Source organism: Corvus hawaiiensis, chromosome 1 (assembly GCF_020740725.1).
Source record: "Corvus hawaiiensis isolate bCorHaw1 chromosome 1, bCorHaw1.pri.cur, whole genome shotgun sequence".
Lineage (NCBI taxonomy): Eukaryota > Metazoa > Chordata > Aves > Passeriformes > Corvidae > Corvus > Corvus hawaiiensis.
In genome coordinates this window covers 23,386,816-23,404,351 of record NC_063213.1, presented here as the reverse complement: position 1 = coordinate 23,404,351, position 17,536 = coordinate 23,386,816, and the positions used below count along the sequence as shown (strand labels likewise).

Here is a 17,536-nt window from a genome sequence, read left to right as displayed (position 1 = left end):
ATATGAACATACCTCTATCAATTCATCCCTCTGTCGAAGGCCCTCTTTAAATTCATCCAGCTTATGCTGCAGAACACTGCAGGTGTGTTTCTGTCTTTCCAATTCCTGTATTAAATAAATCCATTATTTATATTTATTTTGAGTTATGTAAGAAATTACTGCAAGGATTTGAGAAATTATACCTACCAAGCAGTTAAAAAAAATCACTGTATCACTGAAGTGGTCTAGATAAGTTGTCCAGAATACTTACTACACAGAAGATTTTATTTAATAAACTGTAGAGAGAAAAGATGCCATAAAGACTTAAGCCCAATACTAACAAGTAAAGCTACTCTGAATGTTTAAAGCTGTTCTTACTAAGTAGTCCAGATTTCTGTAGTTTATAATTAGAAAAAAAAATACCTTTGACTTCTCTTCAGTCTCCCTATAGAACTCTGCTATCTGTTCTTCTTTCTCCTCAATAACATCCTTTAAAGTATCCACTTGGTAAACCAAGTTGTTTTTCTCGTTGTCTAGTTGAGCATTTGAAACCATAGCTTTCTTGTACTTCTCTTCAACTTCAGCTAGTGAATCCTACAGATAGCAGAAAAGTTTACATTAGTCTAACTTTTCGATGCATTGTTATAATGTTAAAATACCACCATAATGTTAAAGAATGAGATGTTAAGATGGTTAAATTATGCAACCATTTTTGTTTCTGAAATACATTCTTTAGAGATACCAAGTCACAGTTCAGATCCATTATTCAATTTAGGTCATACACAACAATGAAAAGTTATCACTACAAAAGCATGAAAAATACAAGATAATATTCCACTCGCATTTTCTACTCTGCCACATTCAGCACAACTCACGGGGATACAGCAGTAATATCGCAGCTTCACCTTCTAGTGAATACAACGTATCTAGTAGTAATATCACATATTCTCAAGGCATGCATGAGAAAACAGTTCAGAATGAGGCAACAAATCTGAGAGGACTTGGACAATTAAATCAGTAAAAGAGATCACAAAAATAATTCCAAGAGTAGCTTTAACTTAATGCTCATTATTTAAGTAGTGTCCTATGACCTTAGATTCAAAATTTTAAGATAGCCACATTATTCCAGTAATAAGGATTTGCTATGTTAACAGATATTTTATCTTTGGTTTTTTTACTAAGATTCTTTTTAAAAGCATGTAAAGATTCACATACTTGATTTTCCACTTAAAGGTGTATATATACCTTGCTATATAGCCTCTTACACAAATCTCCCCCATTTACCATTTTATCCTATTTTTAGTTCTATATGGGTTTTTTTCTCAGAACTGTAACAAATGTCAACCATTTAAATACTTAGAACAACTATCACTCCAGGCACTTTTAAGCATGCCATTATTTCAATATGCATTACATGGGGGTTGGGACTTCTCATGGTTTAGTATAGTTTGGGTTTTTTGTTAAGAGATCTTCATCAGCCACGGAAGTGATTCTTTGCAAAGAGGTGCTTACAGCTTCCTCTAGACTTGACAGAACCAATCAGCTGGCTAGTTTGAATATTGGCAACTTTTTAAAGCCACTTAAGAAGCTTGACACGCCTCTGTGATCCACATTTAAGAACGAACAAAACCCGGGAAAGCTCTCTTGCTTCCAGCTTTTGGACAGGTAACTGGGGGGCCTCTGCAGCCCAGCGGGGCCAGGCCGAGAGACAGTTATCCTGGAGCCGTGGGGCCCTGTTCCACCCGCAGCCCCTCAGTGCGGGCCAGCCCCACAGCTCTGCTCCATGCAGGCAGCGCGGCACGCTTTCCCCCCCTCCAGTGTGGCCGAAGATTCATCTGAGGCCGCTGCCCGGAAAAGATCATGTGACCAAGAGCGATAAGCGAATTCCAGCTGCGGGGCCGGCTGACATTAACCCTTTGTTAGTGCTGTTAAGTTTCCTCCAGAACAGATGAAGCCTGCAGACATCAATCCTCTCCTGAGTCAGAGGAAGAGGGAAGGTGGAGGCAAGTGAAGAGAACACCACAGAGACACCAAAGTCAGTGAGGAAGGAAGAACTGAAACCCTGAGGGAGGAGAAAGAGGAGATGCTTCAAGCCTAGAAGCTGACATTCTGTTGTAAAGCTATGGTGATGGACTATGATACATCAGAGTACCCGCTGTAATTTCATGAAGCATGGGGGGTTGGAGCGTTCAAATTGCAATTGTGAGCAAAAGTACCTGTGCTGAAACAAGCAAATGACTGTAATTGTGAGCAAAAGTACCTGTGCTGAAATAAGCAAATGTTGAAGTAGCTGTAATTTGATGAGAAGCTTGAACAGAGAGATGAAAATTATGAGGACCCTTTCTCCCATGGAGGGAGAAGACCTCTGTTCCTGGAGATGAAGATGCTCCCAGAGATAGGTGAAGAGAACCTTCGCCTCTGAACAGCTCATCCTTAAAATGATCCATTAGCTCAAGATTGGATCCTTGAAAACAGTTGTGGGGAAAGCTGTAAGTCAAGGGAAGGGACCTTCACGTCAGAGCAGAGAACCAACCCGGGCGGCTGTCTCGCTGTGACATTGAAGCCACGAGAGAACTTCTTGTGGAGATGTCTCCATAGCACGAGCAAGAGAGACTCCTCTCCCTAAGTGAACTGGAAAAGATTATTATAGAGGTGGTAAACTGACTGAAAATCTCAAGGGTTGTCTTTTACGTTGTCAGTGGGAGAAGGGAGAAAGGTGGGGGGGAGAAGTGTTCTGAAGGTTTAGTCTGACTTTTTTTCTTTCTTTGAGGTCTGTTAATAAACTTCTTTATATTCTTTTAAGTTTTGTCCCTGCTTTGCTTTCTCCTAATTCTTATCTCACAGAAGGAAGGAAGGAAGTAATGGATATTTTGAACCAAACCTCTACACTTAATTGGTGTTTCTGCCCGGTTTCCGAACTGAACCTGCTACAGGACTATATGATCTTGAAGGTCCATTGCAACCCCTTAACATTCCATTATTTAAAAATAATAAAAATTGATTTTTAGAGTCCTAATTATAGAATTGGAACAGAACTATTAAGCCAATACCTGGACAAAGTAGATCTATGCCCTACTACAAATCTCCTTGTACTTCATGTAATCTGTTCCTTGAAGGTATAAGTAGCATTATCTCCATTTTTAATTATTTGTGTTATGACAGTAGAAGCACTTGCACAGAAAGGGCATGAAGCTTGGGTTTTCTGGAAAACATAACACTAAAACTAAGATGTTAAGAGAGAAGGTGCCAACAATCTAAGTTTTCTAAGAAAATACTGAAGACTGCTATCTGTTAAACAGTAAAATTATGCAATCATTTTTGCTTTGGAATTACAGTCATGTCTTCTCTTTAGAAATACCAAGTCACAGTTCAATATTCTGCTATAAGAAAGTAAAAAACATCCCTATCCACAAACCCTATTTCATGTTGTAAATCTCCAGTCTGGGAAAGCTGTCCCTAGAGTAGGTATTTTACCTTTTATAATTTTACCATAATCACATGTATTTATACATTTCTATTCTGTTCACTGAATTCTGGAATTTTCTGCTGGTGAAATGCAGTTTTTTGAAACCCCAGAAAAAATAACTACCGATCAGAAGAGACAAAACAGTGTAAGTTGTGAAAATATAAGAAAATACCATTATCATCTGGGTAGTAGCAAACAGCAAAGATGACTCAGGATAAGAAAAAAGAAAAAAATGAAAAAATATAAATGTAAGTGCATGCAAGTAATTCTGAAGATTAAAACCAGAGAAAACATTTTTTTTGAGATGCTGTAAATATGACAAATCTTGTAAAGATTGGCAAAACAAAATACTATAGACAGCAAACCTAAAGATTTTCAAAGAATAATCCAGTTTAGAGTAAAAAAAAGGAAAATATTAGGATTATAATGAATGCTATAGTAATTTCACAGGGAAATATGAAATTTAACAACAAAAAAATGCAACTAAGAACAAAAGTCCGATTTGATTATTTCTGTGAATGTGGTGACTGGAGTCATGTAGTAATTTAGGTTGGCAGAGATCTCAGAATGTCATCTGGTCCAATCTCCTAACTAAAGAGGGTCAACCAAGATAAGGCTGGTCACAGCTCATCTCCATTTTAAGTATCTCCAGAAATCTAGACTGCAGATGGTCAACCTTGCTGGATGACCTGCACCAGTGTTTACTTTCCTTGTGAAAACTCTTTTTTCTAATTGGAATTTCTACTCTTACAACACAACTTTTGTCTGTTGCATATTTCCCTTGCAAAGAAGTCTGCCCTCTATTCGCCACAGCCTCCTATCAGACACGCTGAAAACAGCAACAATATTGCCAACAACTCCTCCCAGATTTATCAATGTCTATTTTCTCAGCCTCTTACTGTATACCACATGTTCCAGGACTCCAGCCTTAAAGACAAGACTAGGCTGGGGTTTAAAACGTTGTATTAGAATGTCATTAATCAAAAAAGTAATGGCAGGGAAAGAGCAGGGTGAATCTGCAGTTACAGAAGAGGAATAAATTGATTTGGATACTAAAGAGTGAAAACTGCTTCTGAGAGAAGCTAAGTTATGTCTAAGTCTCTAACAGGTTAAAAAACCTGAAACATTGCAAAGAGTTCTTTGCAACTGTCTTCTTTTCAAGTATTATACATGTTCCCCATGGTTCAAGAATTCCACGTAGTTTCACGAAGTCTTCCAGTTTGACTTGAAATAATTTCTGAAACACTTGAAGGAGGCTGTAGGATTTTTAAGGAAGAAGCAGTGGGAATGGGATGGAATGAAAATAGATAAGGCTCTGCATATAACCTAAAGATATGAAGAAATACCACCCACAACTTTTCAGTAAAGTCAAAGTGCTATAAAAATTAGCTTGCTTGGCTAGAACAAGATGATTCAAGCCAATAGACATCAAGAGAGTGCATTGTTAACAGCATAAAAGAAAAATTTTGAGGAAAGAAACAGTATTCCTTTCCAGTCGATGCAAAGAAATATACAAAGAAGCAACAAAATTGAATCAAACTGAGATAGGAAAAGATTTGAAGACCTAACTAAACCAGAACTAGCCACATTAGAGTTTATTCTGCTGACACCCAGCATATTTGTAGCCAAGTAAAACCCACACTTTTATCAGCATAAGGGCAACCAGAGAACTCACAAGGCAGTGTGATTACAAATCCCCATTAGTCAACTACTGGAAAAAACCCAACCAACCAACCAAAAACCCCAACATTTAAACATAGTGTAAATGCAGGTATCCTAGTAACTCTCCTATAACATACAAAAGACAAAACTGATCAAGTACAAGTTGAGAAAAAGGCAGTACCTTCCTAATTAAAAAAAAGGTTCCCTAAAGAATCTCTGTGGAACGAGAATTAACTTAGGAACGTATTACTCAGTATTAGCAATACCATCAAAATGCAGTTCAATTCTGAAAGCCAAGCATAGATGAAGATCTTACTATTGCACACTGCGCTCTTTGGTAACTGTAATGGATTACAATAAATAATAATCCATTAGCCATGAGTCAGAACAGTAGTCATGAGATGCTGACAAACACATAAAGGTGTGAGAGTTAGATCTGTGGTGATGCGATACCTTTATTGTATTTTTATATAAGTTTTCTGTACCCCAATGGTTCATCCCTACCTTCCCCACTCCTATTCCCAGTTAGTTTGCCCCTGACCCAAGCCGCTCCCCTGGTGCTCCCTACATGGTTGTTCTCCTCCCCTTGTTCTAGCTCTTTCCCTATCAATCACCCAAACCCCTCCTGTTGTTCCCAAAGGTTCAGTGTCCATCACCTGAAACCTCCCAGTTTACCCTAATATGGTCCCCGTCAATCCCCCGAGACCCTACCCCTCTAGATACCGCCCCCTTTGGAAATCCCCTAAACCTGGATGCTCCATTGGGGCATGTGATCCCTTTCCCTCCTCCCCTTGAGGCTATTGGCCCAAGGAAATGTCTATCCTCGTCCATATCCCTCCCTTAGAGATTTCTATTGGTCCCCAGTTAAGCCACCCCCATTGTAACACCTCCCTTTATAAGAGGTTCCCTGGAGCTGTTTGGGGCTTGTCTCGTGGGAGTTGCTTCCCCTAAACTTGGATTATCTCGTGTGGGAAGCCTCCTTGCTACTTTTTATCCTCTCCCTCGTCCGGACTGCTGACAGCCACTGTGCCTGGAGCTTCAGCTCCCCTGGGCAGAGCTGAACTCCTGAGGAGCAGCTTTAAAGCCAAGAGCCTCCAGCTGCTCCCCAGTCCTATCGCACACTGCAGGGGCTAGCCAGGGCAGTGGTCAGTGGTGGTCATTGCGACATAGATCCATTCTGAAGATATGAAGCAGTTTCACATTACACTCCATCTGTGTCTCATATGTCTATGTCTAATAATCTTATAATCTACTACTCTTTGAAGTCCTTTTAATAGTCATATGGCAATATAACTAAACCAAAACATACTTCATCTGAGCCTATTGCTATTAGGTTGAAAGTTACTTTTAAAGGTAAAGTTATTCTTTAAAGAGGTAATATTTTTGCTACTCTAAACAGTTCATATTACATATTTTCCCCTTACTATATAATCTAATAAATTGTTAAATTGAAGAAATTCAAGGAAGCTGATAAATACATCACTGTTACATGCTCTAATACAAGAAGCATTCATTCAATTCAGTCTCTCTATTGATATAAAACAAATATGAAAAGTTCTCCTTAGTTTTACATGAAACAATTCACAATTAGACAACAGGAAAGAGAACAGAACAAATATCCTGAACAAGATTTGTAAGCCCCATAACTCGTTGAATTCCATTTCCCTTCAATACAAAACAGTGAAAAGTATGATTATTTTAAATTTACTATGCTGTTAATTGTGTGGAAATGTATAAAAGAAACACCTACATACTAGTTTAAACAAGTCAAAATACAGACAAATCTCACATGGAAGACTACACCTAGTCCAGGTAGTTCAGTGTGCTGCTGCAGTGCAAACTGCAGATTGCACCCTGTGTATGGGGAAATGGCTGGAGTTCCCAGCAAGAGCAGTGATCTGGCACTGACCCCTTTGCACAAAGGGCATGGGAACCTGTGGCACCAGCCAGGTGACCGGCCACTCAGAGATACAGCAGGAGCCAACAGCTCAGCAGGAAGACCCCAGACTACTGTGTGCGTGGACTGCAGATGCAAAAGTCCAGGGACCGTTTGGTTCAGGGTCCCTCCTTGGCAGCACCCAGCTTGATCTCGAGTTGGTTATGTGTGACTGTGCCATGATTGAAGTACTTAAGAGAGAAATCAGACGTCTGAGGCTCTGTTATGGGAAACCTGTGGCTGAGTCAAGGAGACCTTGACTGACAGTGTGAGAATGGTGTGTGTAGCCGGTCTAGCTCAGCACCCATTCACTCACTGGGTGACTCACAGGGGTTTCACTCCCAGCAGTGAAAGTCTGGGGTGGTGGGGATGTGACTACCACAGTGCATGCTAGATTGTCAGACAGGAAAGTTTTCTTAGCACTCATTAACCTAATGCTGAAAAAAACAACCTGTGGTTTAGAGAAAATAATGGGAATATAAATAAGCATAAATAGAAGTTATTTTTTAATGGTAAAGAATTAAAACAAAATTAATTTTCTCCTGCAAGCAATATGCCTGCCCAAATTATTGCAGTACATCTTTCAAAATTATTATTTTGGTTTTGCTTTATAATATGAAGTATTTGCTGAAAGTTGGAAGACTAATTCTTAAGTTCCTTGCTGTAATTATCTCCCATTTCTTTGTTCCCCATTTGATACCTAGTAATTATTTTGTGTATCTGTTTATTTGCTAACAAACCTCTAAAAATATAAACTGAATATCTCATTATCTTATCAGATAACACCTATATACATAAAAATATCAAAGTTTAATACTTCTAACATTAATGAAACAATGAACATATGCAATCTCATGTACATTTTAACCTGATGCTCTTCATGCATTAAAAATTAGAGACATGCTTTAAAGAAATTTTAAAATTTGTTAGTGAAGCCACTGTATGTTAGTGAAACCAGTGATAACTCCATTACCCAGAAACACCCATTCAGAATGCATGCTTGGGAGGAGCCCTGATACCTTTAATTCTTTAAGTCCCTGCATGTATCTCCCTTCTACATCATGTATCTGGTCCTTAAGATCATAGATATCCTGCAGGACATAGGAATGAACCATTGCATAAGAAGTATGGGGAAATAATTTAAAGTCAAAAAAACATTAAAGGGTTTACATGCACTTCTGTCAAATGACAAAGCCTGCAACAATTCCCAGAAATTATAATTAATTCACAGCAACTTGATGGAAATTAAGGGTTTTTTTATAACCCTGACTCCAAGCCATCTCAAATAGGTCAGAATTGTTTGAAATTTGACATTAAAAAGTCTTATCTTAATAACCTAAACTCTTAAACAATAATTATGAGCACAAAAAATACCAAGATAAATTACCAAGAAAGTAAAGAAATCCTTCATGATTGCAAATTACATCCTCATAACATTTTCTTATTATTAGAGAAGTTCTGTATTTAAAAACAATCTTCCTATTTCAACTAGCTCCAAATTCTCTGAAAATGCAATTTACCCGTAATTCACTGAGGGAGGCATCAGGATCCACCAGACTACTTGCATCTCCACTTCCTCTCCTAGATGAGTTGCCACTCAGAGGAGTTGCACTTACTGAATTGCGAGATGAGGGCTTAAAAAAAGGGAAAAACATTGTATCAGGAATCATATGGTTATTTCTGGTATACTTGACAATACTCTTTGTAAATTTCTTCACAGTCACAGAAGAGTTTTCTCTCTTGTTTTTCTTAATATTAGCTTACAGACAGTGTTTTCCATTGCTTAATTTCCAGCATTTGTGTTTTTCTTGGTAAAATATTGGTCTCTTGTTGATGACTTAGTGTATCAGAACATTACAATTTTGAGTCATCTGTCCAGAAGACATTCATAAGATAGCTATTAGTGCTGAAATACTATAGACATTTACAATATTACTAAAAATTATGATTTCTGCCATACAGGATTCAGAAGAAAGCCTACAATGAAAATATACCATATAGATTTTTATAGCCTTAGCCTCTTAAATTTTAGCCTTTCCTGTTAAGTATTTCTCACATGAAAAATAAATTGTATAGAAAATTATTACTGGCCAAAAGTAAACTAAAGAATAATTTTTTTTCCTCAAGAAATAAAAGGCATAAAGCATTAATTTTGGGCAATAAAAAAGTATATCTAAAAATATCTTTGCAAGCTAACCTTGACAAAAAATACACAGCATTTATACTTTTTGAACTATTTCAACACTTGCGAATTTGTGGATGAACACTGACTTTAAGTAATTCTTAAATGAAAAACTCTTACCCTTGAAAATATTTCTGAATGTGATTTTTCACTCTTTTCTTCCAGCTGAAAGAGAATAGGGAACATGATTACCTTTTGTAATAAGAGACTACTGAATCAGCATCTTTTGTTCAAAAATATTTAAAAATTAAACAATTTAAAAAATTCCACGTTAGCAAAGATCAAGACAGGAAAAACAATATTCAGCCTAAAAAAGTAGTTTTTACCTCAATTGCAAAATAAATGACTGCTTGTAAAGAAAAAGCCAGAAACTTTTCTTTAATGTTTTTTAAAAGTTATTACCAGTACAGAACAACAAAACATGTTTTACTATTTTAAATTTCAACAGAGTAATCACTACAACACTTGGTGGCATAACAGATGCAAAGCTTCATGCAAGTACACTTAAGGCAGTCAGTGACAGCAGTGTGAACGTCCTAATCAATAGAAAACACATTTGTACTTTCAATCTCTTTAGTGAAACCTGCAATTACATCACAATAAAATCGGTTCAGGTAAAGCCTATAACTAAAGTGTACTAAGTAAAAGCAACATATAAAATAATTTCAATTAATATTTTATGTACAGAAGACTAAGTAAAAGAACTACCACACTTCCTTCCTACTTAGGAAATTCTGCTACTGCAAAATTATATTGTAGATGTCCACATTTTCTACATTTCTATGAATCAAAATATGTGGTATTAGACACATATTTAGTATGGTATCTCATGTATCTTGCTTCTCAAAGAACACCTGTTTTTCTCCATGCCAGAGAAAAGAGTTTTGGAAGCCTATTGCAATCACAGAAGAAACAAACACTACTTTATAAGATCTTTCTTTTTCCCCTCCTACTGTGGTTTCTATAAAAGCAACATTGCTTCTTCCTGACAAATTCACCACCTCCAATGATGTACTGAAATTATAGATTGTAAATATTTGTCACCAGTATGACTATAAAACGATGTGAAGAATCCAATTGATCTGAAGGATACATTTAGACTAACCTAAATAAAAATATAAATTTGGAATCCACTAACACATAATGATGATGATAACACAAGCAACTGAGAAGGTAGCATAACTGCTAGTCTCAGCCTCCATATTTCTTTTAGCAGAGCATTAATTTCAGAAAGTCAGCTTTATTATGGGGAAAAAAAAGCTAAAGTTTAAGCTGGATAAATGGTTAATCTCTCATGATTTGAGAATGTACAGGTCATAAATAACACTAATTATTACAGGTTCTATAGCACTGTAACTGTATTAAAGTATCATCTAAATGCAAAGTCACAGAAAGTGGTTGCAGGAGTACTCTACCCCTCAGTCTCCCATTTAAAGCAGAACCACAGCCAATAGTCCAGGACAGCTGTGTCTTGATCTAGCTAAGTCTCACCAGCTCCTGAACACAAGAGGCTCTCCAGCCTTGCAGTAACCTGACAGACTGCAACAATAACCTCCTTGTGGAGCTTCTTGGAATGTCTCATCTGAACTCCTAAACTGCAGCGTGAAGTTGCTGGCCCTTGTTGCACTGCTTGGCAAGGGTACGAAGACTTCAGCTCTCACTTAAGCAAGCACTTACACACTGCTGATCAACACACAGCATTCCTTTTGCTCAACTAAATAAACACAGGTGCTCTCAGCCTCTCTGCCTACCTACTGCACGTGCTAACCCTGACTGCTATTTCAAAAGATATACCTAAGAACAGAAATTTCCCTTTTTTCTCCATGCTATTAAACACAAATTTTTGACTGCAAGTAAAAAGAATTTTTAGAACTTACAGCAGCAAGAGAAGGTGGCTAGGTTTGGTATAAACAATGTTCAGCCTAAAGGGAGATGCACAGGAAAACCACCACGGTAATTTTCCTGTAACATGATCTGTTGATTGACATGGGATTCAGTACAAGTGCATAGCAAACAAGGAGTGTTTCAGTAATGGATCCTGACAAAATCTCATACGGGATGAATGAACACTAAAATGCATTAATGTGGGCACAGTTTTAAGTATTTTTGTCACTCAAAGAAGTAATAGTATTCCAAAAGTACACAAAACCCCCTTAGCATTGTTAATTTCCGTAAGAAAAAAAAATATAAAATGTTTGGGTCTTTAAGAGATTGTTAAGCTTATCACACACACACAAAAATGTGAAGTGTTACACTTGTCACATGCTTCTAGCAACAGGCAAAATCTCCCTTAAAATAAAGCAGCATGCTTTTTAAAGATTCACTCAGTACATTTTTATACAAAAACCAGCCCCAACCCCACAATAAACCTATTTGCAATTAAGTAATTTAAAATGCTTTCATGTAAGTATTGACTCTTTCAGAGTATGAGAAGAAAATCCATAGTTAATAAATTTGCTGTATTCACCACAGTGTAAATAAAAGCATTACACTCACACTAGTCAAAACTTGGCTGTCATCTGCATCAGAAACAATGCTTCCCCTGCGGCTGGAACGACTAAAATAGTCAGCAGCAGTTTCACTTTGATCAGAAAAATCAGAGGACTTCAAAAGATAAGGAGTAGGTAAAAGAGAACTGAAGATGACACCACTGAATGCACAAAAGTTTATTAAAGAACAAAAAATCCTACCTTAAATCTCCATTATTGCACTAAAAACAATGAACATTTATTATTGATTCAATTTCCTCAGTTAGAGTAATATAAAAAACATGCAACCAGATACCAAAGGGTTTAGTACTAATTTAGGGTCAAACACAAACTACAAAAATTACCTTAAAAAAAAGTTTTCAGAACATAAAAGACAGATTATATAAGTTGATAAATAAAAATTTTTATTTTTCTCTACAAATGTTGTCTTTTTTCAAATCAACACAAATCCAACAGTGCTAGTTATAATCTGGGCTTCTTCTCATTCATAAGTTTAAGATGTCTTACACTAGAAGGTAAGATTACTCCCCAAAGATGTATGTCAGACAGGCACCTAAAAAGGTGGGGGAAAAAATGCTAGTGCTACACATTGCTTGTAAAAAAAGGCAAAATACATCTAAGCTCATTACAGCAATTACATCTGCCATGGGAATTCAAGTAAAATATTCAACTGAGAAACATTATGCATGTAAAACACAGTATTTAATGAGAAGAGTGGATTTATCATAAGCTTGCTGACAATATTCTACTTCAAAAGGCAGAAAGTTATCGTGAACATTGTATTTAGTTTTGAAAGTGATTATAGGAGAAAAAATCCTTATATGGAACAGTTTGAAAATATATTGTCCTTATCCAATTCTCACCATTTAAAAAAAAATTTCTTCATACTTGATGCATGTGTAGCCTCATTCTGATTAAAAGACAGTGAGATGTCCAGAAGTTACATATACAACAGTTATATAAAAAACAGTTTACTGATGAAAACCTGGCTCAGATTACACTATTTTAGGACTACAGAATTTGTATATGTTGTCTATGCTATGTTATGTTCTATTTCTCCGACAACAAATTTTCCAGCTATAAAGCTACATCTGTATTTAAAATAGTATCCAAATTTTCTTTAAATGTAACTAGGCAGATAAATTTTGATAGTTGGAAATTTGGCTAAACTTTCCTATTTCACTAGCATTTCGCAAAGTATAAAGATACTGAAGAGAATTCTTATTTATTATGATTACAGCAAAAGAACAAACAACTTGGGCTACAATCTACAACAACACTGGTCTCTCATTCAAAATCCACTTCTCTGTGCTGTTGAAAAGTCCATATCTGATAAACCTTGCTGTTCCTCCTTCTATACTTTCTGTACTCCTAGTATCTTTCCCAATGGGTTCATGAAAACCAATACATTTTAAGATGGAGAAGCATCATACAGTATCTCACAAGTATCTCACAGTATCTCAAATTTTCCATCTCTCCTACTTTCTCTTCTGATTTCCAGGGTGTACTAAGCTGACTTCAAATGCATTATCCAGAGTAAAACCAAAATACAAGCCACAGAAACAGTATGAAATGAATGTTAAATTATTCGTAAGACTTCTACCTCATCTGCGTTTCGGAATTATTTCATTAAACAAACACTTTGAACTCTATTAAGCATTCACTAGTGTGAGTGGATGTTACCTTGGCATTATTTGTATAACATATACATGGTGAGATCTGATATATATATTCCTATATATCTAAAAGTATATACTTTTAAGAAATGAATCTCTAAGGCGTGTTTTCACAGTGCAGGAGATTACAAATGTAGGTCAATACCTGTTAGGTTTTAGAACTTCATAAAGCATAGCAAAATTACCTTTTTCCTACACCCTCAAAAATTTACTCTGGTATCTCTTGTAGCTAAAATCATTAGTTTCTGACAAATGTGGTTTTGTTTAGTACCTATAACACTGTTAATATGTATGAAATTTAAAAAAGGACTGAACATTTCAATTTAGCCCATACTAGAACACTGATCACTTTTTTGTTTTTGTGTAGCATGACAAATGAGCAGATGTATCAATGAAACTTAGACAATTGTTCTGAGGCAGAAGCAAAATAAAACCATTTAAAATCAGTTTGCAGCACAATAAGCCAACTTTGGAATGACACTTAATACAATACAGATACAGAAATTCATTTCTCTCATTTTGGATACTAGGTGGTAACTCCAACAATGACATAGGGTGGTAACCCCAACAATGTACTACAGTTACTAGTTGTTTATTACAAACATTAAAAAGATATTTAGAAAAACAAATTCCTTATTTTGTCTACAGCTTACTGTCTTACTGCTAAAAATTTACATCTTGCTAAAAATCACATTTCTGACAAATTAAAACTTCTTATGTGGAACAGAAAAATCAAGTCTGTGTGTTGGTCAGTGAAACCATCCCAAGTGGATGTACTCATAATTGCTAATGTGTTCATATCAAACCATTCAGCAAATCATGCATAGGAATGCTCACCACAGGACTACTTCGGACTGAGCTTGCTCTTGAAGAATAACTGTATTCAGATGGCTAAAGAAAAGTTATGAAGCATACTTTCACAACCTTCATAGATTTTTGTCTGCAGAAAAGACAATAAACAACCAAAGGCCTATTACACTAAGAGTGCGAGAACTATTTGAGTTATGTCATCCATCACCACACAACGAGGGCTGAGAAAGAAGGAATGAAGTACGATTTATATCCAGTCTGAGCAATTATCATGCCACACTCATACACTGTAATTCCTATGCACAGTCACGTACTCTTTTACCCTATCTATGCATTTGCAGTTAGTAGCATACTTTTTAATAAAACAAACAATTTTTAAAGATTCTCAGCAGCATTTACGATTACTACTAGGCATGTCTATTTCCATGTGTCACTCAAAGAATTCCCTTAAAAAACAGCCAAATAGTTAAAAAAAAAAATCAAATCTTAACTATTTGCATACTTAAATTAAATATTTAAATTGCAGTTTGGTTTTAACTGCTCTGAAGCCTGCAGAAGTTTTAACACACCCTGGGGAACTGAAGCTATGCTGTACACTTATCGGTTTTATTCTGTGTTCACCCACGCACATTCTCCTGAAATAGAATGTTTAAAGGTGCAAGGCTGAATCTATTTATGCATTGGATAATAAAAGCAGCTCTGAGCAATGCAACTTAAAAAGAAAAAAAAGTTACAGTTTCATGCTGCTTTGCCCCTATCTATGAAGAAACCTCTAGCAGAAACCAGAATTATATGTATATCAGAATTATATGTAATAGGAGTCTTTATGGTCTTGTTCTCTCATTGAATCTTCTAACGTTTTCTTGAGAACATACACAAAGCCAAAAAAAGGTAAATCATCTGTTTGCAATCCAAGTGCAAAAAAAAATCTAACTACTTAAAAATACTACATAATATTTGATGATTTTTTACATAGGTTTAGCGTGTCTCTAAATGGCAGTGTAAGATGGATTTGAACTACTATAGCAGCAAAAGGCATAAAGTTTCAGACATGCATGTCACTTTTTAAAGGTAATTTTTTGTAGAGCTATCTTAGCCATTCTTAGGCACTACCAGCTTTTTATTTTGTTAAGATGCACATTAGGTTTTCATGCTATTGCATTTTTGTATGTTTATTAAATTTAAATATGGCATCCTATTTAAAAGTATTCAAGGTGTGTTTACCACAAATTTCAGTAATCTCCTGATGACTTTTCTATCCAAATGCTTAACTGCTTTAAATACTTTTTCTAGTATTATACATGCAGCTGTTACTTAGTATGCTTGAATTAATTTGTTCTAATCCCAGTGTTCTTCAACATCATTGCTGCATTCACCAGCTCTATGCTTGTCTGTAAAAAGAGCAGTAAAACGGTAACTACTAAAATACTTTAAAGAGGCAATTTAACAATGTTAAGAAAATTAATGCCTCCAGAAAATGAGACACAGCAAATTCAACTCTAAAAATATCCAAAAAATGCACATGTAATACTGTCAAGCCTCATGGCCATACAATACAAGTTTAAGGCAACCATGCAAATGGTGCTTACAAACCAAACTGATACTTCTTATCAAACCAGTGTTTAAAGGAGACACCTATGAAGAAAAGTGTAATTTTACATTTCTGTGAGCCATTCAAACATGTAAAGGTAAGTGAGATATTATTTTACATTGTACTAACCCTGTAACTCCTAGTTGGTGCTGCTGGATCACTGTGTAGAGAAGATGACTATAATGTGAAGAACAGAACAAATCAGAAATACTTTTTCTGCATATATAATTTTTTTTTGTTTATTGCTCTATATTCTGCAAAAGTTCTAAAGATTTAAATACTAAATTTTAATTCTGTAGTAGACAGAAACTTTCAGAAAAGAGTGGAAGAGCCTCCACAAAACCCTGTTACCTTTGAAATCAATTTAAACATTATTAAAGCAATCTAGTATTCTTGCAAGTAGATTTGTGGAAGAGAGTGCAAAAAATTAAGTAGTTTTCAAATAACGTGTCAGTTTCCTCTAGCTAGTTATTTAAACCTGGCCATGACCGTAGCTGCAGGTACCAGAAGGTATTACTCATCTCATGACAAATAGGTGTTTAGTTGTTTAGATGGAAAAAAAGTAGTGCAATGGTACAAAACATTTAAGACTTTTTTTGTTGTTTTTAGAAGATGGGAATTTGAAAGAGCAACTGTCACAGCTGCTTGTTGTTTTCTGCATATCATACAGAATCATGAAACAGAAGTTATTTTAAATCCAAAACCTCACATGCAGAGCAGAGTAACCTGCGTGTTATACATTAATTTTATAAAACACAACCCTTACGAGCAAAAAATACAACTGTAACTATTTTTAACTGCAATAATTTGAAGTGTCATAGAGAAATAAGTTAGCATCATACGGCATAAGTAAGCAAACCCACATATACATATTTTATTTAAATAAGGAAATTAATATAGAAAGAGGAGACAGACCCGAATATGGTAGGAAGGAACTAGTTTACTATATCCAAGGCTGCTATAATTTCTTTGATCATAGTAAATTTCACTCTGAGGGGTGAGGAAGAAAAGAAGAGAGAAAACAAAGGTTGCATTTGTAGACCTTGCAAACAGAAGTTTTATCTTAACATTGCCCAAGTGCTCCCAAGCTTAGAACTTGTGCAGAATGCTGTGAAGTTTTCCCTACTGTTGACCCAAAATCCATATAACGTTCTTAAGCAAGTAAAGAATAAAACCCCCCAAACTACTATGTACTCTGTATATCAGCATTATCTGTATTTCTAATGCCATGCTCAAACAAAATAAATTTTGGTATTTTTTCTCCAGAATAAATAAGAAAACCCCAAAAGCCTGACAAGTGTAGTAAGAAATAAATGAAAAACATAACTGACAAGACTTGCTAATAATTAGTACAATTATTTACTGTATCTTTTTTCCATTATATACCTGTTGGGGTCCCTCCCCTGCCATGGCGCCCTGGGAGATGGGCCCTGGGGGGGAGACACGGGGTTTCCCTGCCCCTGGTCAGCCTCGTTCCCATTGGTTGGTTTGTGTTCCCTGGTGTGGCCAAGGACCCTCGGGTCCCATGACTGCAGGGTTCCTGAGCTGAGCCCCGGCCATGCGGCTGGAGAAATAAACATCTCTGAAACATCTACCACGAATCTGTCCATATATACTTCGCTTTCCACGGGACTCCTGGTTTGAAATATACTTGTTGCAGTAATCCCCGCTGCAACATATACCATCATAAATCAAAGCATTTTGGGGAGACAGGATGACAGAAATTCCTGATAATTGAATAGGGG

General features: G+C 36.1%; 1 protein-coding gene across 14 annotated transcripts in view; it reads right to left on the bottom strand.

The window, feature by feature from the left end:
• LRRFIP2 (LRR binding FLII interacting protein 2) overlaps positions 1–17,536 on the bottom strand; it is a 64,863-nt gene that overhangs the window by 13,268 nt on the left and 34,059 nt on the right. For 5 of the 14 annotated variants that reach the window (XM_048296339.1, XM_048296317.1, XM_048296334.1 and 2 more), the window contains exons 7-15: positions 16,707–16,781; positions 15,921–15,968; positions 14,228–14,281; positions 11,722–11,829; positions 9,346–9,390; positions 8,564–8,677; positions 8,063–8,134; positions 403–573; positions 13–105 (exon numbers count right to left, since the gene is read on the bottom strand). In XM_048296339.1, the coding sequence (XP_048152296.1) occupies positions 13–105; positions 403–573; positions 8,063–8,134; positions 8,564–8,677; positions 9,346–9,390; positions 11,722–11,829; positions 14,228–14,281; positions 15,921–15,968; positions 16,707–16,781 (780 nt within the window). The remainder of the gene's footprint in view (positions 1–12; positions 106–402; positions 574–8,062; positions 8,135–8,563; positions 8,678–9,345; positions 9,391–11,721; positions 11,830–14,227; positions 14,282–15,920; positions 15,969–16,706; positions 16,782–17,536) is intronic. The other 9 variants (XM_048296331.1, XM_048296340.1, XM_048296357.1 and 6 more) reach the window with 3 other exon arrangements.